Raw genomic sequence first — 24,173 nt, forward strand, 5'->3', positions numbered from 1 at the left:
CTACTGTTTTCACATGCTTGTAGCATGAGTAGCGTTAGGCCATACTTGGCGTGTGGTTCGTCTAGTTCCACTGTGATTTGCCACACAATCGGATATGTGGTAACCTGTGTAGAAGTCTGTGGGGACACCACATACCACGCTGATGGTGATAGGTGTCTAGAAAGCTAAGAAAAAATTCAGCAAGTTCGTTGTCAGGGGTAATGGTCGCCAGAATTCTCTCTGCAGTGCACATCCTCGTCAGGGCAACTTAATTAACATGCGGCCAGACTTCCAGCAGTACCGGCTATGAATCTATGTTACTCGAGGAACAATCTGCATTTTGAATCACGAGCTAGCCTAGCGACAATTGCGTAGTCTCATATATCCGGGTGTAGCTGTTATATTCTAAATGATAGAGGGGGCGCCATTGATATCAGGTGAGGTTTGGCTGGGAGAAACAAATCACCACTTGCTCATTCCCCTCTCACGTAACCTAATCGCTGGTTGGTTGTGCTCCCTCGGGTGTTCACTTCTTTTTGTTACTGTTGAAGACAGAGAGACTGAGATTATTTTTCCCTGAGCAAAACTGTGGGAAGTATAAGCACCTCTCAGACTATTCTAAGGGCAATAATGGATAGGCTTACTTGAGTCGCACTGGATTATACCACTTCCATAAGTCACCATCTGGACCACCCAGCAACTTAACCAGCGACCTCTGTGTGACCATTTGCAAAGCTTGAACTTGACCTTTGAGCTCCTATTCAAAGCTTTTCGATTGCTGGTGGATGGTTGTGTGTACTTGTGTACCACACACGCACGAGAGATGTACAGCGTTGATTTCTGTAGTGGGCGTAAGGAGTGCCAATAGTGGAGAACGTGCGATTGGTGTGGCTCGGTCTATTTCCAATGAGGTCCCAGGGGCATCGTAACCATCCCAATGAAAGCCCCAAAGAGTCGTGCTAAGGTGGAACTACCGGTATTCTTGGCAGAATTCGTTGCACCCTAGGCCAGATGATTTATAGAATACATCCACCTTGGGGACACATGTTGTGGTGCTAACGGTTGGATCTTCTACTGTTTGAGGTCTGGTGTCTTTGCACTGCCTTTGTGTACAATGAGACAAAGTTTAGAGGAAAAAGGGCTAGGGTACTCTCCGCTGGCACGGTCCGTGGAGTATTATAGGTAAGTCCAGTAACCTTTCCTCAAGAAGACAAGTAAAAGTGAGTGAATGCGAAAGTATGGCCACTAAAGGGTTTTGTGTTCTTTGTAAGAGTGTACATTCTTTTAGGAGCTTAGTGTGTTTTGTGTTTAGCCAGCCCCGTTGTCCATCTGTGGATTTATTACACTCTCTTGGAGGGATTTTTGATATGTAGTTCAGATATTGTTGTTTTATGAATTGGCTTGACTGATCTTCTGTAACTAAGTGGCGAGCACTGTGAAAATTTTACAACGTCATGATATTCCCCTATGCAGGTAAGGGGCTTTAGGTACTTCCGCAAATGGTTTCCGGCTGAGAGAGAGTGTCACGTGAGGGTGTTAAGTGTCATTCACTTGAGAGTATTAGTCAATACAACCTTTGCTGTTTAATAAAGCATTCGTGTTGCGAGTAAAAACCACCAAGTCCAACATAGCGGCAAGGACCAGTCAAAAAAACTGGTAAAGAGTGACGTGTGTTCGCCTAGCTAAAACTGTACGGAGGAGTAGCACTCTACAGGCGGCAGTAATGTACTCGTGGAGCCTTAAATAATTTGTGCATCGTGAGCTGCACTTTACGCATCCTAAAAGGTCTATGGTATGGTCTAATTATTGAAGATTTTAGCTTCTTTTGGTCTCCCTCATAGTCATCATTGGAGGATGATGGCCTCCATCCAATTATATTGAATTTTTGTGACCTGGAGACACATAGGTTGTTTCGAGGGTCCATTTTCACTTTCTCTCATGAGTGAGTCGAGGATTTTAGCATACCCAAGATGCACTGTAATGGTATGTTCTTGCTCTATTATGTTGGGTTACATTTGACTATAATAAGTGAGATTTTGGGAGGTGAGAAACACCTCCCGTAGTAAAAACCGGCATGATTGCTAGGATTACTTGTGGGATTTCTATAACCAGAGAAAAACTTAGCTGTATTCCATAGCAATCTCAACCTAGAGAGAGTTCCAAATGAAGATTTGAGGAAACAAACCACGATACAGATTTAGAAGAATAACGGACTGAGAACTCCGGAATTGTCGCGGAGAATATTGAGTTCTCGAGAGAATGTAAATATACACTGGAATTCTACTGTATGATTGGTGACAGACTAAAATGTTGGTTGTAAAACCGGGATCCAAAAGTCGCGTGAGTAAAACAACACCTTAGGCATGGACTTATCTGGTTAGGACCAGTTAGAGATCGGCGGTCAGTTTGATCGGTGGTTATATGCCAGTTGCCCCTTTCTTTGCACAAACTTTTGGAGGAATGTTTTTTTTATCTGCCTCTTTCGACTTTCTAATCTGAAGCCACTTTAGACCCGCACTCAATCCCATTGATCTTGTACGCTTCTCTGTGGTCTGACGGGCCGTTAGAGATAATTGTTGCCAGTGAGCAGATCAATTGTGTGCTATTTAAATGGAGTGTCCACGGATATTCTCTTTGTTGAACATTTGGGTTAATTTCGTGTCGGGTCTTAACTTGCTGGGCTGGTGCCGAATAATCGTGTTGGTCTGGTGCTCAACTTTTGTGTTCCAGTTAGACCCTGAGGAACTTCCGGAGAGTGCGTTCTTGGTCTGATGCGACCGAAACAGGGGCACGGGCCGCACCAGGGAGGCAAACACTCATATATTATTTTTCGTGACTTTGGGAAGTCAGTAGAATCGGATCAACACTACCGTTGAGTCTTTTTTTTAGAGCACCGATGGGGAAGTCGACAAAAAGGTATGATCTTTTATTTGTTGATTACCCCTCAGTGACATCCTCGATATTTTCTGTTTTAGGCTATCCGGGACTCCAAAAAGGGATCTAGGCTCCATCTGTGAAGCGACGGACAATCAGATTCCTCATCTGGGAAGCCGTGTCGCCTGACCAGTGTTTGAGCCATAAGGCACCGTCGTGTTACAACGGTATTCTCTGTCTTTGCTGCTAACCTGGGTAACTTCCCATCGGTCTGAGTTCGCGCAAGGAAGGAGAATGTGGGTCAGAGTTTTGTTCACTCCTCTGTCTTCGTAGTGCATCGCCGGCTCGGTGAACTGAGGTGTCCGGCACACCCAGGAGTCTCACTTCTTCTCTACCTTGAGACCTACACATTATCAATTGTGCTGGTACGGGCTAAACCGCTGAGCATAGCCGCGCCTAGAATTGCACTTGCTTCCCTCATTCTGCACCTAACGTGTCAAGATCTGTTCTTTAAATAAAAAATTCTGGGGAGCAACAAGTAACAAACAGGATACGGGATCCATAATTTGGGTGAAAGGGTAATGGGTCTATGACGAAAATAAAGTCACCTGTGTGTCACAAATCTAAGAAATAATGGTTTCTCTGTAGTATGGGGGTTCTAATAGCATGGATGATTCTGTACATTATTGTTCTTTTGCTTTGCTTTCTGGAGTACATCGGGGGCAATGACTGCCAATAATGATCCCTACAGAGCAGATTTAGAGCTTTTGGGTTACCCACAGGCAAAAATTCTTCATCTGCTCCAATGAATATTTGTGTTGTGGCACTTTAAACCTTTGACCCTTATGGTGATGAGCACTAGAATGGTGTCTGACTATGAATTGGATAACATCCTGTGCATCTGAAATACAGTAAATATGTTGTCTTGTGTTTTTTAATACTTCCCTTTTAGAAGGATTTGTTTCTTAACTGCAATGATCATTGAGAGTACTGTATCAACTTTAAACTCAGTATATATTATTTTTAATCTTTCCCTCCAGCTTTATTATGTCTGTATATGCAGTGGGGTACATGAGTTACAGCCTACATAATTCATGATGGGGAATGGAGGGTAAGATTCGTCCAGGATGACCATTAGAAACAGAAGCTCCAACCAGTTAAGTCACGCAGTGGTGAGAAATGCTTGGTGGAGCAAGCTGTACCCGGGAGAATGGCACGTGTCACATGGACCACAGGTACTGAAAGTGCTGGGTGGGGTGTAAGGAATCAACACTGACATAAGTACCATGGAAAGCATGTTTATCTTATAAACAAGAAACATGAGTAAATTCACGTTCATTGTTCCGCTTCTCTTTAACTTTTCCTGTTTCGTTCGTTCTCAGTCGTTATTTCATTCCGATTTTCAACGACATCCGGCCCCGTCTATGATGTTGTTGGTTACCGGTGCTCCCGAAATGGGACCAAGTACCGCGCAGGGAATAAAGCCACCACAGGCATGACAGCTCTTGGTGGTTTTGATAAGTCTGTGTAGTCACGAGATTTTTATCTGATAATAATGTAGACTAAAACTGTGGCGTATTTGATCCTGGAAGGAAGGAAAAACCTCTAAGAGATCCTGCTTCACTTTTCCCTAGAGGAAAAAATTCCTGTTCGCTCTAGGGACCCGTTAGACGGCGATCGTATTTTGTCTCGCCAGGATCAATGCACTCAATTAAAGCAAGGAAAAGCAGGGTAGGGAGAACCAGAGGGAAATAGGGCAGCATACGCCATTCGCACCAATTAAGCTGCTTAGGTGAAACTAGCTGCATTTCTTTCATTCCATTGGACCCCAAAGTAGCTCAGACCCGCCTTTTGCAGACTGGTGGGATGGAGTACCAAGAAATGCAGGGTTACCTGAGCAGCTTAAGGGTGCTCCTGTCTGTGGAAACTTATAATTACAGGTGTAATGGGGGCATCCGCTGGGTGGAATTACAGTGGAGGGAATTGAATACTAGAGGGGAATATGGGGCAGCATACACATGATAGCGCCATTAAGCTGCTAGGTGACTACTGCATTCCATTCCATTCCATTGGGTCGGCAGGCAGACTATAGACCCGGCTTTTTTAAGTTCTGAGGATGGAGTGGAAAGGAAGCCAGGTCTCCAAGTGGCTTAAGGGTGCTCCTGTCTATGGGCCATATTTTTGGTTTATAAGGGGGGAGCACGCATGTGCGGAATTATGGTGGATTAGAGTGGAGGCAGCGCTGGGTGGAATTGCGAATGGCTCACTTACCTCTGTGTCATGAAGATGACTTACACAGAGGAAACTGCCGGTGGTGTTGGTGGCCGCTTGGTGGTTGTGAGGGCTGTCTGCAAAAATAAACAAAATAACGTTAAACTCATACCAACGGTTTTTACATTAGCAAGTGATATCTATGTAGAAATTCCATTACATTTTGGGGCAATTTAATCAGAAATATGGCAGGTAAGCAAATTAACATTACTATACTAAATGCTTTTGCACCATTTCCCTCGACTTTTTGTGATCATGGACAAGTTGCAAATCGCAGGTTTCTCTTTATTTTCAAGCCTTTTGATCAATCCCAATTCCTTTCCAAAATGATGAATATACACTTCCCATTGGTTTCTATGGCATCTCAATAGGTTTCAGTTGCGCAGGAGTTATATGTTCTTTTGTGGTTGTTTTTCACAAAATCGCAGCATTGCAATGGATTTCAATACATCAGCCCCTTATACTTTCCATTACAAAATAGTGATATTTTAAGAAATATATTCATTAGATGCTGTACCTGGATATCTCTCCATGTTCTTCGGAGAATTGCCCTGTTTATCGCCTCTAGTATTTTGTAGAGGTATCTCAGTTGGGCTTTGGCCTTCCTCTTGTCCTGCTGGAACTCGGACATCAATCTGATCTTCCACCACCTGGTGTTTCGCATGTTGTCTTTGGCCATCCAATAATCAAAGAGTGCCCATTTCATTTGGCATATGATGTCCTGCCTCATGCACTTCAAATAAAGGGCCGCCAGTGGTCCCTCAAACTCCATGATCTCACAGATCCCCTCCTCCTCCATGTAGATCCTCTCTAAGCCCTAGAGAAATTTAAGAAACAAGAAGACATTAAGGTTTCCAGCAGTTTGTGTTTAATCCCCAGTAATAATGAGAGTAACAATTTCTTCCTATAGGCACAATAAGCAAAGCAATAGTATTTATTACCACTAGGGGAGCTGTTACATTGATCTCTATAGACAGAGCAAATAACATGGAACTCACTAGTAAGTTAACACTAAATATGGGAATTGTAACAGTCGGGCAAACACTAAGCTAAACCCTGTTATATTTCTTTTTAATCACATTTATATGGAAGATACACAATGTTTATCATTGGGTTAGTATCCCCTTTAACCCTCGGGTACCTTTATCAGCAGCCACTTTAGAGAGCAGACTTACCTTCTGATTGCCTTTTATATAAAGGTCCATGATGGCACGCAGGCCCATCTCCGACGCCCCTGTAATATAAAATAGAGATTTGGGAAGGTTAGAGTTAATGTGGAGAGGTGCCATATGTATAGGGACAGCACATAGGAACAAGCACATTTACTAATAGGATTTATTTGTCATGATATTATGCCCAGCGCAATAGTAAATGAGCCCTATTTTATTGTGCTTTTCATGAACCTGTTGAACTGGAACTTTCTAATGCTCTGATTGGCTCCCCATCTGCTCTAAATTGCATAATACATCATTTGCCCCACCCTGGAAATTTTCCAGCGGAGCCCAATGTTAGGGGTGCCCTGGAATTGGAAACATACAGTCCAGTTTTTAGTAGTGGATAAAGTGCATTGCTGGGGTGGGGCTGTACAGTCAATTTCAGGGACAATAGTGGGTTGGGACCAACCGGGGAGGGGGGGGCTGCCATGTACAGGGACAGATAAAAGATGAATCCCCCGACTCACAAATCTACAGGTGAGAATAAAGAAGAACAGTTATAGCTACATCTATAATGAGCAGCATGGCAACTCCTACAGCCAAGGGATAAGCTAATCTTACTGTTCCAAGCACATGTTATAGAGGGGGAAATACAGGAGCAGTACCTTTGTCCAGAGGATCCCAAATGGGAAGATGTTATCTCTGGCAGGGGGTCACTGAAGTCTTCTTTCTTCTTTTTTCTTTCTTCTTTCTTCTTTCTCTTCTTCTTTCTTCTCCTTGCTTCTCTCTTCTTCTTTTTGATGTCTCTCTCTCTCACAATAGCTGTCTCTCAAATCGCTCTCTCTCTCTCAAATCGCTCTCTCACAAATATCTCTCTCTCTCTCTCAAATCGCACAGGATATTTCACTTTTTGGGAGAAATAAGAGACTGTTAGAAGGAGCAAATAAATGGCAATGCATAAACAGATCCCATAATGCACTGTGAGGTCTTTACCCACTATAAGGCTATTACTGGAAGTGAGGGAGCCTGACTGCTGTTGCGTGTGCTATTTAGCTGACAAAAATTTTGGGCAACCAGGCTGTAGACTTTTATCACTGGCATGTGGAAAGGCCTTCATCTCCCATGATGCACTATAAGGGTTGACCATAAGAGGTAGGTAGCGTTTGTATTGCTTATAATGTCATGATCAGGGCTGGCTTGTACAGGACTACAGATCCCATCATGCTCTATGATTCCTTGGTTATATCAATACAGGGGGGCTACATAACCAGCTCTGCTCTGATCAGTGCCCCCTGCACCCATAATGCAGGAATCCTAAGGGCAGACATTTATTCTTCTGATTTGTGCTACTTGTCTTTCTACTTAAGCCTCTCTGAACCGTCCCCCACTCTAGTGCTGAGGCCACTGACTGTCGCTACGATGATGTGACCGTTGGCAAATGACCGTTGGCAAATGACAGTTGGAAAATGACCGTTGGCATTTACAGCAGAGGCAGAGAAATTGTCTAATGGTTCAGAAAAAACTACAAAAACAAGTAAACCAAACACCCATTGCCTTAGAAGTTTTTCTGCTCTCACTCCCATTAGAGAGGAATATGGGGAGATTTTAGGCACTTTGACACCCACATGTGTTAGTAGATTGGGGGGCAGGGCTGCCATCAGAAGCCCATTTTCAGCTGATTCCCTGTATAAGTGTAATATGTAGGTGTCTGTATCCAAATAAAAAGACAAGTCAGTATTAATGGAATATATGTTCAGTGCCTCTCAACAGGCTGCAGTCCCCGTGTACAATTACAGACATGTCACATGTAAATAAAGTAATAGCCAGAGAGCACAATGGATCTTATACCATCATAGTGTATTTATTGCAGGAAAGTCATGCCAAGTTGCCTTAAATGACTCCCCCTTTCCTGCTTGTCACACACATGTCATTTGGAACAGTTTCATGACAAGCAGCTCCCCAAGCAATTAGAGTGCTAGGCAATGGGACAATTTTGGCAGCGATGGCCCCACTACCCAAGCTGCTATAAATGATGGGTGACAAAACACCCGAAATTGCCCTTTGTATCATCTAAATATGCCCCCCCTGCTCCCCGTAAATGGATCAGCTGCACTTACCTCTGAGTCCAGAAATGAAATAACGGTCATCTGTACCTGAGCCGTTACATCACCTTCCTTGCAGCTTTCAGCCAATCAGGCTGAGCTGGGAGTGATGTCACGGAGATAAGGCATGATATCCCAGTAACTGACAGCCAATCACATGCTCAGGTACAGATCAAACTTGCACAGTCTAAAACAACACTAATAAAGTCCAAACATAAGCAGCTTTAGAAGCAGCGCCCCCATCAGATCTCCTGGGACCCCTGACTGGACTCCCCCTGTCCCCATTTAGCTCTGTGTCTGTCACTGAACTACAGCTCAGCTACTAGTTATCACAGGGACTGCTGGGTAGTTTAGCAATGGCTAGAGACACAGATCAGTGAGACAGTGATGGGGGCAACCACTGAGGGGGTACAGGGGGTTCTGCATTCAGAGTAGGAAGTGTAACTTTAGTAGCAAATGTCACATATAGAACAAAAAGTTTGATCCTGTTGTGCCACATATTCCTGTATGTTGCACTAGCAGGGAGGATGCTGGGAGTTGTATGCCCGAGTATCTAAAATAACATCTTTTCTATCGCTGCCGGCCCAGTCCGACCCTGTATGTTGTTGATCCACATCTTGGCTTTTGGGCTGGAAGCTGTAGCCCTGATCCAATGGATTATTATGTTTTATATTCAGGAATGTGCGTTTGTCCCTCTTTTGAGTGAACCATAGATACAGAGGTTTTTCTGCTCACAGTGAAAGCTGCAGGGTCTGTTGTGAAGCACTCACTGAAGCACTTAGTTACTCATGTAACCCAGCACCTAATCATTTGCCACTTCTGCAATATGTTTCCTTCTCAACTGATGACAGATTCGCTTTAAGCAGAAAGAGATACAAAAGCAACAAAACCTCAATAACCCTCAAACTGACTTTTATACGACTTAGAACCTGTGGAATTATGGGAGATAAGCGTATGAGCTCACACTCTGGTTTGCTTCCCCTTTATCCATAGCTAAGCATGGTGTAACTCTGTCCCATTTTCTCCACAGATGAAGGAGTATCACAGAAGGCGACCACTCCAGCACCAACGGGAGGAAAGAAAAAAGAATGAGATCCTGATAACCCGGCACAGCTCTCTCCAGAGCCAGTGAGTCAAACTGCTCATTCATTGATCATCCTGCCCAGTGTATTTATAACTATCTCTCCTATTCCTATTCCAGTCTCTTATTCAAATCAGTGCATGGTTGCTAGGGTAATTTGGACCCTAGCAACCAGATTGCTGAAATTACAAACTAGAGAGCTGCTGTAAAAAACTAAATAACTCAAAAACCACAAATAATAAAAACCAATTGCAAATTGAATATCACTCTCTATCATACTTAAAGTTATGTTAAGGGGACAACTCATTTAAAGGAGAACTTAACCCCCTCTAGTCCCACTGCTGCCCCCCTGCTCAGTGTTACCCTGAATTGTGTCCCATCTAGAAATAGTGACGCACAGCAGCAGCAGAGCTCAACCGCGCTTCGGTAATAATCTGGTCCCTTCGGCAATTTCCTTTACTTTTGCCGCATGCGCAGTTGTCTCGAAGCGCAGATTTCTCCAACTCTGCGCCAATACGGTGCTCACATTACTGAGAATACCGAAGATGTCGCCCGTGAGCTCCGCTGCGCTGACTCTGCATGTGTGTCACTATTTCTGAGGGGGGAGGGGTTGGGGACTTTTGACTAAAGGGGGGTTAGTTCTCCTTTATCAGTGATGGCTGCCTGTATAAGGAACACCTGGGAGTAATAAACATGGTGACTCTCTATTTATATCCAAATACTCAATGAGGTTGAAATGAAAAAGGAGCACTGGGCAGGCAGAAAGGTTAAGTATCATCTCCACTGTCTTCTCTTAATGTATTAAGACTCTTGTGATAGGGCCATAATGGGGGCTGTTCCTGCTGAATTGTGCTTAAAGGTACAGGTAATACCTATGTTGCCATAGTTTTATGGATCTCTCTGTACAGACTATGAGCAAACTTTGGGGCTGTTCCTGCTGAATTGTGCTTAGTACAGGGAATACCTATGCTGCCATAGTTTTATGGGATCTCTCTGTACAGACTATGAGCAAACTTTGGGGCTGTTCCTGCTGAATTGTGCTTAGTACAGAGGAATACCTATGCTGCCATAGTTTTATGGGATCTCTCTGTACAGACTATGAGCAAACTTTGGGGCTGTTCCTGCTGAATTGTGCTTAGTACAGAGGAATACCTATGCTGCCATAGTTTTATGGGATCTCTCTGTACAGACTATGAGCAAACTTAGGGGACTGTTCCTGCTGAATTGTGCTTAGTACAGGGAATACCTATGCTGCCATAGTTTTATGGGATCTCTCTGTTCAGCCATGCATCTTCAGGGTTGCCACCTGGCCGGTATTTTACTAACCTGGCTGGTAAAAATAATGGTTGATCCCAATGGTATTAAAGGAGAAGGAAAGGCTGGAGATACTTGGGGGTGCCAAACGTTAGGCACCCCAAGTGATTGTAGTGACTTTCCAAAAACCCAGGGCCGGTGCTCCTATCGGGAGAAATCTGCACTGGCCCTGGGTTATAGGAGCGAGCACCATGGAGAGATCTATTTCCGTCTTCGCGCAGCTGCACATGCGCATTAGAACTAAAAGCCGAACTTTAACTTTAAAGTTGGCTTTTTCGTTCAAATGCGCATGCGTCAGTCCGGGGAAATGCGCAGCTGCGCGAAGACGGAAGTAGATATCTCCGTGGTGCTCGCTCCTATAACCAGGGCCAGTGCAGATTTCTCCTGATAGGAGCACCGGCCCTGGGTTTTTGGTAAGTCGCTACAATCACTTGGGGGTGCCTAACGTTTGGCACCCCAAGTGTCTCCAGCCTTTCCTTCTCCTTTAATAGGGAAAAAATAAATATACAGGAAGGCCGGTATTTTTTCCATAAAAGGTGGCAACCCTATGTATGATGTATGTAAATGGAATTGCTAATTAGCCATACAGGCTGTGGATTCATTATGTGTTCAGTTGTAAGGGGTGAGGTACAACCCTAGTCAGGGAAGGATTTCACTCTCACTGCAATTGAGGCTCCTCAGGTTCCTGTTCCAATAGGGCCTCACTGTAGCTGGTGCAGATCTAGGGCCCAGTTAGGGACTCAGGGAATGTTTGATAAGAAGCAGAAGGTTCATTAGTCAAGGTCCCTTCTCTGGGGTTAGACCTGAAGGTTCCAGTGTCCGTTAGGGTCAGCGACCCCGGCCTTAGCTAGTGGGCCAGTTCTACACAACAGGAGAGGCAGGACGACAGAGTGGATACTGCACTCCCTGGGAACGTGGATATCCACTAAGTGATTACACATTGTGTGTCGTGGAATTCATGGAGACAACAGCAGGGATTACAGATAAGTGGCACCAACACAAAGTCTACACAACAAGCACAACTGTCACTTATGTTTAATTAAGTGCGGCATCTTTATTTGGTACCAGACTGTTAAATGAACCCACAACTTGCTTTTTATTACTCCTCTTTCTATTCACACTCTCTCCTATTCATATTCCAGTCTCATATTCAAATCAATGCATGGTTGCTAGGGGAATTTGGACCATAGCAACCAGCTTAAAGAAGTTGCAAACTGGAGAGCGGCCAAATAACTCAAAAACTATAAATAATAAATTAAAAGCCAGTTGCAAATTGTCTCAGAATATCACTCTCTATATCATAAGAAAAGTTAATTTTAAAGGTGAACAACTCATTTGAATGGTTGTAAAGTCTGGAGCATTTTGTTCATTAACTGTCTAGTTTGGATTTTCAGAGGCCACCTGGTTGCTAGGACCAATTTCCCCTAGCAACCAGGAAGTGGATTAAAAAGGAGGGACTGAAATATGGAAATGCATTGCTGAAATCTGTGCTACATCAGAAACAAGAGGGCCCCTACAGAAGGGAGTTGGTAAAAGGGCCACAACTCTAGCAAGGCCTGTAGACCACGTCCCTCCCAGTCACTAGTCACATGACAGCTCTGTACCAATGGCAGCTCTAGCTAAAAGCTTTGGCTTTCCATGGCTCAGGCTGCTTGGAACAGGGAATATCCATGAAGAGTCGTTCATAAAATCGTATATAATATAGAAAAAAGTCTCATTACAGTGTCGCACAGAGCAGCGCCCCCAATCTCTGTCCCACCCTGCACGATTATGAAGTCGGGGACACCGAGGACGGGGTTTAGTAAAAGGGGTGATAACCAGGCGGCGATAAACGAGTTGCTGCTCTTTTTCAGATAGAAACTAATCGATACCGGGAAGAGTGACCGCGAGCAGGTATTGTGTGTGATACTCGAGGTTCCCCTGTATAACTCAGCCTGCAGCCTTGTGCCTTTATATGGTCACAGAACAACCCCTCAGTGACTTCTAATATCCCTTATCATTTACAGTAGGGGCGTACATTATCCCCTTATCAAACATGAGTGATACATCCCGGGAGTTCCCTGTATAACTCAGCCTGCAGCCTTGTGCCTTATATGTCAACAGAACAACCCCTCAGTGGCTTCTGATATCCCTTATCATTTACCCAGTAGGGGGTACATTATCCCTATATAATACATGAGTGTACTCGGAGTTCCCTGTATAACTCAGCCTGCAGCCTTGTGCCTTTATATGGTCACAGAACCCCTCAGTGACTCTAATATCCCTTATCATTTACAGTAGGGGTACCATTATCCCCCTTATAATACACAAGTGATACTCAGGGTTCCCTGTCATACTCAGCCTGCAGCCTTGTACCTTTATATGGGTCACATAACCCCCTTAGTGACTTCTCATATCCTATTTAATTTACAATGGGGGTACATTATTCCTTGTAATACATGAGTGATACTCAGAGTTCCCTGTATAACTCAGCCTGCAGCCTTGTGCCTTTATATGGTCACATAACCCTCCTTAGTGACTTCTAATATCCTTATCATTTACAGTAGGGGGTACATTATCCCTTATAATACACAATTGATACTCGGAGTTCCCTGTATAACTCAGCCTGCAGCCTTGTGCCTTTATATGGTCACATAACCCTCCTTAGTGACTTCTAATATCCTTATCATTTACAGTAGGGGTACATTATCCCTTATAATACATGAGTGATACTCGGAGTTCCCTGTATAAACTCAGCCTGCAGCCTTGTGCCTTTATATGGTCACAGAACAACCCCTCAGTGACTTCTGATATCCTTATCATTTACAGTAGGGGGTACATTATCCCTTAAATACATGAGTGATACTCGGAGGTTCCCTGTATAACTCAGCCTGCAGCCTTGTGCCTATATGGTCACAGAACCCCTCAGTGACTTCTAATATCCTTATCATTTACAGTAGGGGGTACATTTATCCCTTATAATACACAAGTGATACTCAGGGTTCCCTGTATAACTCAGCCTGCAGCCTTGTACCTTTATATGGGTCACATAACCCCCTTAGTGACTTTTCATATCCTTATAATTTACAATGGGGGGTACATTATCCTTGTAATACATGAGTGATACTCAGAGTTCCCTGGTATAACTCAGCCTGCAGCCTTGTGCCTTTATTGGTCACATAACCCTCCTTAGTGACTTCTAATATCCTTATCATTACAGTAGGGGTACATTATCCCTTATAAATACACAATTGATACTCGGAGTTCCCTGTATAACTCAGCCTGCAGCCTTGTGCCTTTATTATGGTCACAGAACCCCTCAGTGACTTCTAAGTATCCTTATCATTTACAGTAGGGGTACATTATCCCTTATAATACATGAGTGATACTCAGAGTTCCCTGTATAACTCAGCCTGCAGCCTTGTGCCTTCATATGGTCACAGAACAACCCCTCAGTGACTTCTAATATCCTTATCATTTACAGTAGGGGTACATTATCCCTTATAATACATGAGTGATACTCGGAGTTCCCTGTATAACTCAGCCTGCAGCCTTGTGCCTTTATATGGTCACAGAAACCCCTCAGTAACTTCTAATATCCTTATCATTTACAGTAGAGGGTACATTATCCCTTATAATATACAAGTGATACTCAGGGTTCCCTGTATAACTCAGCCTGCAGCCTTGTACCTTTATATGGTCACATAACCCCCTTAGTGACTTCTCATATCCTTATAATTTACAATGGGGGGTACATTATTCCTTGTAATACATGAGTGATACTCAGAGTTCCCTGTATAACTCAGCCTGAAGCCTTGTGCCTTTATATGGTCACATAACCCTCCTTAGTGACTTCTAATATCCTTATCATTTACAGTAGGGGGTACATTATCCCTTATAATACACAATTGATACTCAGAGTTCCCTTTTTAACTCAGCCTGCAGCCTTGTGCCTTTATATGGTCAAAAAAAAACCTTTTTGACTTCTCATATCCTTATAATTTACAGTAGGGGGTACATTATCCCTTATAATACACGAGTGATACTCAGAGTTCCCTGTATAACTCAGCCTGCAGCCTTGTGCTTTTATATGGTCACAGTACCCCTCAGTGACTTCTAATATCCTTATAATTTACAGTAGGGGGTACAATATGCCTTATAATACACAAGTGATACCTGGAGTTCCCTGTATAACTCAGCCTGCAGCCTTGTGCCTTTATATGGTCACATAACCCCCTTAGTGACTTCTCATTTCCTTATCATTTACAGTAGGGGGTACATTATCCCTTATAATACAGGGATTATAGGCTGTATAACTCAGCCTGTAGCCTTGTGCCTTTATATGGTCACAGAACAACCCCTCAGTGACTACTAATATCCTTATCATTTACAGTAGGGGGTATATTATCCCTTATAATACATGAGTGATACTCAGATTTCCCTGTATAACTCAGCCTGCAGCCTTGTGCCTTTATATGGTCACAGAACCCATCAGTGACTTCTAATATCCTTATCATTTACAGTAAGGGGTACATTATCTCTTCTAATACACAGGTGATACTCAGTGTTCCCTGTATAACTCAGCCTGCAGCCTTGTGCCTTTATATGGTCACATAACCCCTCAGGGACTTTCAATATCCTTATCATTTATAATGTGGGGTACATTATAATACATGAATGGTAGTCTGAGTTCCCATGTGCGTTTATATGGTCACATAACCCCCTTAGTGACTTCTCAAATCCTTATCATTTACAGTGGGGGGTACATTATTTCTTGTAATACACAAGTGATACTCAGACTTCCCTTTTTAACTCAGCCTGCAGCCTTGTGCCTTTATATGGTCACATAACCCCTCAGGGACTTCCAATATCCTTATCATTTACAATGGGGGGTACATTATATTACATGATGGTAGTCTGAGTTCCCTATATAACTCAGCCTGCAGCCTTGTCACAGAACCCCTCAATGACTTCTAATATCCTTATCATTTACAGTAGGGGGTACATTATGCCTTATAATACATGAGTGATACTCAGAGTTCCCTGTATAACTCAACCTGCAGCCTTGTGTCTTCATATGGCCTTATAACCCCTCACTAACTTCTAATATCCATATCATATACAGTAGGGGGTACTTTATCCTTTATAATACTTGAGTTATTCTGAGAGTTCCCTGTATAACTCAACCTGCAGCCTTATTACTTTATATAGTCACAGAATCCCTCAATAACTTCTAATATCCTTATCATATACAGTAGGGGGTACATTATCCCTTATAATACTTGAGTAATTCTGAGAGTTTCCTGTATAACTCAACCTGCAGCCTTATTACTTTATATGGTCACAGAATCCCTAAGTGACTTCTCATATCCTTATCATTCACAGTGGGGGTACATTATCCCTAATAATTCATGAGTGATACTCAGAGTTCCCTGTATAACTCAGCCTGCAGCCTTGTGCCTTTATATGGTCACAGAACCCCTCAGTGACTTATAATGTCCTTATCATTTACAGTATGGGTACATTATCCCTTATAATACACAAGTGATGTTTAGAGTTCCCTGTATAACTCAGCCTGCAGCCTTGTGACTTTATATGGTCACAGAACGCCTCAGTGACTTCTAATATCCTTATCATTTACAGTAGGGGCTACATTATCCCTTATAATACATGAGTGATACTCGGAGTTCCCTGTATAACTCAGCCTGCAGCCTTGTGCCTTTATATGGTCACAGAACCCCCTTAGTGACTTCTCATATCCTTATCATTTATAGTAGGGGGTGCATTATCCCTTGTTATACATGAGTGATACTCAGAGTTCCCTGTATAACTCAGCCTGCAGCCTTGTGCCTTTATATGGTCACAGAACAACTCCTCAGTGACTTCTAATATCCTTATCATTTACAATGGGGGGTACATTATAATACATGAGTGGTAGTCTGAGTTCCCTGTATAACTCAACCTGCAGCCTTGTGTCTTCATATGGCCTTATAACCCCTCACTAACTTCTAATATCCTTATCATATACAGTAGGGGGTACATTATCCCTTATAATACATGAGTGATACTCAGAGTTCCCTTGTTAACTCAGCCTGTAGCTTTGTGCCTTTATATGGTCAAATAACCCCCCTTTGTGACTTTTCATATCCTTATCATTTACAGTAGGGGGTACATTATCCCTTATAATACAGGGATTATAGGCTGTATAACTCAGCCTGTAGCCTTGTGCCTTTATATGGTCACAGAACAACCCCTCAGTGACTTCTGATATCCTTATCATTTACAGTAGGGGGTACATTATCCCTTATAATACATGAGTGATACTCAGAGTTCCCTGTATCACTCAGCCTGCAGCCTTGTGCCTTTATATGGTCACAGAACCCCTCAGTGACTTCTAATATCCTTTTCATTTACAGTGGGGTGTACATTATTCCTTGTAATACACAAGTGATACTCAGAGTTCCCTTTTTAACTCAGCCTGCAGCCTTCTGCCTTTATATGGTCAAATAACCCCCCTTTGTGACTTCTCATATCCTTATAATTTACAGTAGGGGGTACATTATCCATTATAATACATGGGTGATACTCAGAGTTCCCTTTTTAACTCAGCCTGCAGCCTTGCGCCTTTATATGGTCAAAAAAAAACCTTTTTGACTTCTCATATCCTTATAATTCACAGTGGGGGTACATTATCCCTTATAATACACGAGTGATACTCAGAGTTCCCTGTATAACTCAGCCTGTAGCCTTGTGCCTTTATATGGTCACAGAACCCCTCAGTATCTTCTAATATCCTTATCATTTATAGTAGGGGGTATATTATCCCTTATAATACACGAGTGATACTCAGAGTTCCCTGTATAACTCAGCCTGCAGCCTTGTGCTTTTATATGGTCACAGTACCCCTCAGTGACTTCTAATATCCTTATTTACAGTAGGGGGTACAATATGCCTTATAATACACAAGTGATACCTGGAGTTCCCTGTATAACTCAGCCTGCAGCCTTGTACCTTTATATGGTCACATAACCCCCTTAGTGACTTCTCATATCCTTATCATTTACAGTGGGGGGTACATTATTTCTTGTAATACACAAGTGATACTCAGAGTTCCCTTTTTAACTCAGCCTGCAGCCTTGTGCCTTTATATGGTCACATAACCCCTCAGGGACTTCCAATATCCTTATCATTTACAATGGGGGATACATTATATTACATGATGGTAGTCTGAGTTCCCTATATAACTCAGCCTGCAGCCTTGTGCCTTTATATGGTCACAGAACCCCTCAGTGACTTCGAATATCCTTATCATTAACAGTAGGGGGTACATTATACCTTATGATTGTATTGCTTATAATGTCATGGTGAGGGCTGGCTTGGGTAACAGGACTACAGATCCATCATGGCTCTATGATTTCCTTGGTTATATTCAGATATCATGGGGCCACATTCCTAGAATTGAGATTCCATTTCCGCCCTGCTATGTACTGTGTCGCAGTGTGCCTGCTCCCATAATCCTAGCTCCTGGCTCTGATCAGTGTCTCCGCGCTATTCCCATAATGGCGGAATCCTAAGGGCTAGACATTATTCTCCTGATTTGTGGCTAACTTTGTCTTTCTACTTAAGCCCTTCTCTGAAGCCGTCACTCTAGTGCTGAGGCACTGACTGTCGCTACGAATGAGTGCGACCGTTGGCAAATGCCGTATGCATATGACAGTTTTGGAAAAATGAACCGTTGGCATTTCAGCAGAGGCAATAAAATTGTCTAATGGTTTTCAGAAACTACAAAAACCAAGTTAAACCGAAACCACCATTGCCTTAGAACTAGAAAGTTTTTTCTGCTCACTCCATTAGAGAGGAATATGGGAGAGATTTTAAGGCACTTTGAACACCCACATGTGGTTAGTAGATTGGGGGGCAGGGCTGCATCATGAAGCCCATTTTCAGACTGATTCCTGTATAAGTGTAATATTGTAGGTGTTCTGTATCAATAAAAGACAAGTCAGTATTAATTGGAATTATAGTTCAGTGCCTCTCACATGCTGCAGTCCCGTTGTACAATTACAGACATGTCACATGGTAATAAGAATAAGCCAGAGAGCACATGGATCTTAATACCATCATAGTGTATTTATTTGTAGGAAAGTCATGCCAAGTTGCCTTTAAATGACTCCCGCCCTTTCCTGCTTGTCCTACCAATGTCATTTGGAAGTTTCATGCAAGCAGCTCCCCAAGCAATTAGAGTGCTAGGCAATGGGACCAATTTTTGCAAGCGATGGCCCACTACCCAGCTGGCTATAAATGAATGTGGTGACAAACACCCCGAAATTGCCCTTTGTATCAATCTAAATATGCCCCCCCTGCTCCCCATAAATGGATCTGCGTGCTCTTATCCTCTGAGTCCAGAAATAAGATAACGGTTCATTCTGTACCTGGAAGCCGTTATCATGCACCTCCTTGGCAGGCTTTCAGCCAATCAGAGCTGAGCTGGGAGTGATGTTCACGAGATAAGGCATGATATCCCAGTAAACTGACAGCCAATCAATGCTCAGGGTTACAGATCAAACTTTGCCATCAGTCTAAAACAACACTAATAAAGTCGCAAACATAAGCAGCTTTAATGAAGCAGCGCCCCCAATCCAGATGCTCCTGGAACCCCTGACGGGACTCCCCCTGTCCCTCCATTTAGATCTGTGTCTGTCACTGAACTACAGCTGCAGCTACTAGTTATTCAGCAGGACTGCTTGGTAGTTTAGCATGGCTAGAGATAACACATGATAGTGAGACAGTGGATGGGGGCAACCACTGAGGGGGTACAGGGGGTTCTGCATTCAGCGTAGAAGGTGTTAACTTTAGTACCAAATGTCCACATATAGAACAAAAGTTTGTCCTGTTGTGCAACATATTCCCTGTATGTTGCACTGGCAAAAGGAGGATGCTGGAGTTGTAGTGCCCCAGTATCTAAAATAAGCATATTTCTATTGCTGCCGGCCAGTTCCGACCCTGGGTATGTATGTTGATCGTCGGCACATCTTGTGGCTTTTGGGCTGGAAGTGTACCTTGGATCAATGCTGTTATTGCCTATGACAAAGCTGTAGCGCTACAGATGGCTGGCATTTAATAATTGTAGAATTATTGCTTTATATTCCGGAATCTGCGTTTCTTCCTGTTGCAATGTTAAGCCGCGGCAACGGCTTCGCGCTGGGTAAAGGGGGGCCCGGCTCTATTGGAAAAAGTTCAGTAACCCCTGTGCCCCCCTGATGGCGGCCACCCTGTTAGCAGCTGTTCAGTGAGCGTTTTGAGAGACATCATAGATACAAGAGTGTTTGTTCTGCTCACAGTGAAGTGCAGGGTCTGGCTTGTGAAGCCACTCACTGAAGCACTTAGTTATCATGTAACCCAGCACCTAATCATTGCAACTTCTGCAATATGTTTCCTTCTCAGTTGATGACAGATTCACTTTAAGCAGAAAGAGATACAAAGCAGCAAAAACCTCAATAACCCTCAACTGACTTTTATACGACTTAGAACCTGTGGAATTATGGGAGAATATAGCGTTTAATCCATAGCCTAAGCATGGTGTGAACCTGTCCCATTTTCTCCACAGATGAAGGAGATGATAGAAGGCGACGACTCCAGCACAACGGGAGGAAAGGAAAAAGAATGGAGATCCTGATAACACCGGCACAGCTCTTCTCCAGAGCCGTCAAGTCAAACTGCTCATCTGTGTCATTGATCATCCTTGCCTGTGTAACACTTCCTCTTCGCTTATATACAGCAATGCCAATACACAGAGGCAGACTTTAACAGACGAGTAAATCATTGGTGGGGTACCACTTGGTTAAGGGCATCACTCAATCAATCGCAACCATTTTGCTGTACAATTTAAAGGGGTGGGTTTTCAGCCTTCAAGTTAACTTTTAAGTATAGTTAATAGAAGGCTAATCTAAGCAACTTTTTCAATTGGCCTTTAATTTTTTCCTTTTAGAGTTTTTTGATGATGTACCTTCTTCTTCTTACGCTTTTTCCAGCTTTCAAATGGGGATCCGCTACAGCCCATCTAAAAAACAAATGGCTCTGTAAAGCTACACCTTAATGTTTAGCCACTACTTTTTATTACATAAGATCTTTGTGATGTCAATTTCTCTCCTATTCATATTCCAGTCCTATTCAAAATCAATGCAATGGTTGCTAGGGGGGGGGGGGGGAGGGGAACTTGGACGCTTAACAACCAGATTGCTGAAATTACAAACCGGAAGAGCTTGGCTGAAATAGAAAACTAGAATATTCAATAAATACACATTATACAAAGGCCAATGTGCAAATTGTCCTTAGAAGATCCAATCTGCTGCATCAGACTAAAAGGTTAATGTAAGTTTGGAACAACCCCTTTAAGATCAGTGATGGGTGCCTGTAGTAAGGAACAGCCCGGAGCAGATATACGTGTGCTCCTCTCATTTCCATAAAATATACTGCAAATACTCGGTTGTTAAAATGGAAGGAGAACTGAGCTAACCGAAAAGGTTTAGTATCATCTCCACTGTTTTTCTATTGTATAAGAACTAATAGGGGACAGCTGAATTGTGTTGTACAGGGAATACCTATGCTGCCATAGTTTTATGGGATTCTTTTGGTACAGACTGATGAAAAATTTAGGGTGTCTGTTCCCTGCTGAATTGTGCTAGTACAGGGAATACCTATTCTGCCATAGTTTTTATGGATCTCTTTGTAGCAGACTATGAAAAAATTTAGGGGGCTGTTCCTGCTGAATTGTTGCTTAGTAAACAGGGGAAATACGCTATGCTGCCATAGTTTTAATGGGTCTCTCCTGTACAAAGACTGATGAGCAAACTTAGGGGGTTGTTCCGCTGCTGAATTGGTGCTAGTACAGGGGGAATACTCTATGCTGCATAGTTTTATGGGATCGTCTTGTAAATGACTATGAAGCAAACTTATAGGGGCTCGTTCCTGGCTGAGATTGTGCTTATACAGGGAATACCTATGCTGCCATAGTTTTATGGGATCTCTTTTGTAAGACTATGAGTCAAACTTAGGGGCTGTTTCTGCTTGAAATGTGCTTAGTACAGGGGAATACCTATGCTGCCATAGTTTTAACTGGGATTCTATCTGTTCAGACTAAGTGAGAAAATCTAGGGCTTTGTTCCTGCTGAATTGTGCTTAGTACACATAGGGGAAATTACTATGCTGCCGATAGTTTTTATGGGATCTCTTGTACAGACTTGAGCAATAACTTAGGGGCTGTTCCTGCTGAATTGTGCTTAGTACAGAGGAATACCTAATGCTTGCTAGTTTAGATGGGATCTCTTTGTAAAGAACTATGAGCAAACTTAGGGGCTGTTACTGCTTGAATTGGTGGCTTAGTACAAGGGGGGAATTACCTATGCTGCCATAGGTTTTAGTGGGATTTCACTCTGTACAGAGCTATGGAGAAAATGTAGGGGCTAGTTCCTGTGAACTTGCGCTTAGTACAGGTAAATACGATAATGCTGCCATAGTTTTTATGGGATCTCTCTGTACAGACTATGAGAACATTTAGGGGCTGTTCCTGCTGAATTGTGCTTAGTACAGGGAATACCTATGCTGCTATAGTTTTATGGGATGTCTTGGTGCTGGTGTCTTTATGATATTTAGGGGCTGTTGCTGTTACATTGTGCTTAGTACAGACGAGTATTACAGACTATGAGAGAACAGGGAGATGCCAGTGATATCAGGGGTGTAATTGTTGCCTTGACAAAAGTGCAAATGGAATATCTGCTTTACATTCACTGACTATGTCCCATATAATGTCAGGCCATTCCCCCTTTTCCCTGCAGGTAAGAGACGTAACACATAAGACAAGGGGAGAAATCAGAATACATTTCCCTCTTACTATTTCCATTAGACAAAGGACAATAAAAGTGAATGTGAAAATCAGATGTTATTAAGTGCGGGTGCAACTGGAGTTCTGCTGAAGTTCATTTCAGTCCATTTAGCAGATTTGCTGCTTTGTAACAACTCTCTCCTGTTCCGGCCATATTGGAGAATGAAAGGGATCTAGGCCTTAACTCCCCATCTGATCTCTGTTACTTTCTTTTTAGACTGAGAATCACTGCAGACAGATTTCCAGCAATGAGATGCTCCAGCTACTGTTGAACTACAAATCCCACAATCCCTGGATGTTGTTGGCAGATAAGAATCCCAGGCAGCATAAAAGAAGAAGATGATTGGCTGAAGAATGGGATGGTATATTCCACTGTGCCTCACAGCAGGGGGGTCATTGATGGTAATGTTCCAGCCATGAGACGTCTATTCCATTTATGAAACAGAAAGGTAAAATTCAACCATTATTCATTATATTCTCCTAAAATCCCAGCTTGAAGGTCAGTTAAAGTGAGATTTGGGTAAAAGCTAATAGTTACAAAACTCGGGTATGGATGGACTCCTACTCAACTGGTATAAAGCTCTGGTAGAACAACTAGCCCCCCACCTTTTAAACACGCTGCAAAAATCCTTTGAAACTGGAGCCTTCCCCCTCTAATTTTCCCCAACCCCCCCCCTTTAGGCTCACAGTGTCATGCAACCCCCTCCCTCACTTTGTTCCATTGTGAAGGGGTGGTTCACCTATAAGTAAACTTTTAGTATTTTATAGAATAGCTAATTCTAAGCAACTTTTCAATAGGTCTCTATTATTTAAATTTTATCGTTTTTGAATTATTTGCCTTCTTCGGATGCTTTCCAACTTTCAAATGGGGGTCGCTGATGCCATCTAAAAAACAAATACTCTGTCGGGCTACATATTCATTGTTATTGCTACATTTTATTACTCGTATATCTATTCAGACCCTCTCCTAATTATATTTGAGTCCGTTTGTCAAATCAAATAATTGTTGTTAGGGTTATTTGAACCCCAGCAACCGGATTGCTGAAATTGCAAACTGGAGAGCTGCTGAATAAAAAAGCTAAATAACTCAAAAACCACAAATAATACAAAATATAAACCAATTGCAAATTGTCTCAGAATGTTACTCTCTACATCATACTAAAAGTTGATTTAAAGGTGAACAACCCATTTAACCAGGCCTCCCAGATGATGGACTCACAGCTCACACGGGTAAGATCATCATTCTGCCTTGAGCTGTGTAAGGCCTGGAAATGTGGCTTTGAATTGCCTCACCTATTGTTTATCACCTTGTGCAGTTAACCATGCCAATGCCAGGCTCCCAACTTCAGATGCCCCGATACAGTTCAGCAATCCATGATCTTGCCACCGTCCATTCAGCTTCCTCAAGCACAAAACCTGCCTGTAGGGGCTCCTCGGAGAATGCAGCCTTCCATGCTGACCAGCACAGAGGTAACTTTGTCATTGGAATTTGGCACAAAGGGAGACCATCCTGGAAGCCCAGTGACTCCTAGAGCATA

General features: G+C 42.9%; 1 protein-coding gene across 3 annotated transcripts in view; it reads left to right on the forward strand.

Annotated features, from left to right (window-relative positions):
* Positions 1 to 24,173, forward strand: part of LOC121397098 — a 96,559-nt gene that overhangs the window by 10,536 nt on the left and 61,850 nt on the right. For 2 of the 3 annotated variants that reach the window (XM_041573232.1, XM_041573233.1), the window contains exon 2: positions 9,411 to 9,508. In XM_041573232.1, the coding sequence (XP_041429166.1) occupies positions 9,411 to 9,508 (98 nt within the window). Of the gene's footprint in view, positions 1 to 7,781; positions 7,813 to 9,410; positions 9,509 to 24,173 lie in introns of those variants that run through there. The other variant, XM_041573234.1, reaches the window with a different exon arrangement.

This window comes from Xenopus laevis, chromosome 8L (assembly GCF_017654675.1).
Source record: "Xenopus laevis strain J_2021 chromosome 8L, Xenopus_laevis_v10.1, whole genome shotgun sequence".
In the NCBI taxonomy this organism is placed as follows: Eukaryota; Metazoa; Chordata; class Amphibia; order Anura; family Pipidae; genus Xenopus; species Xenopus laevis.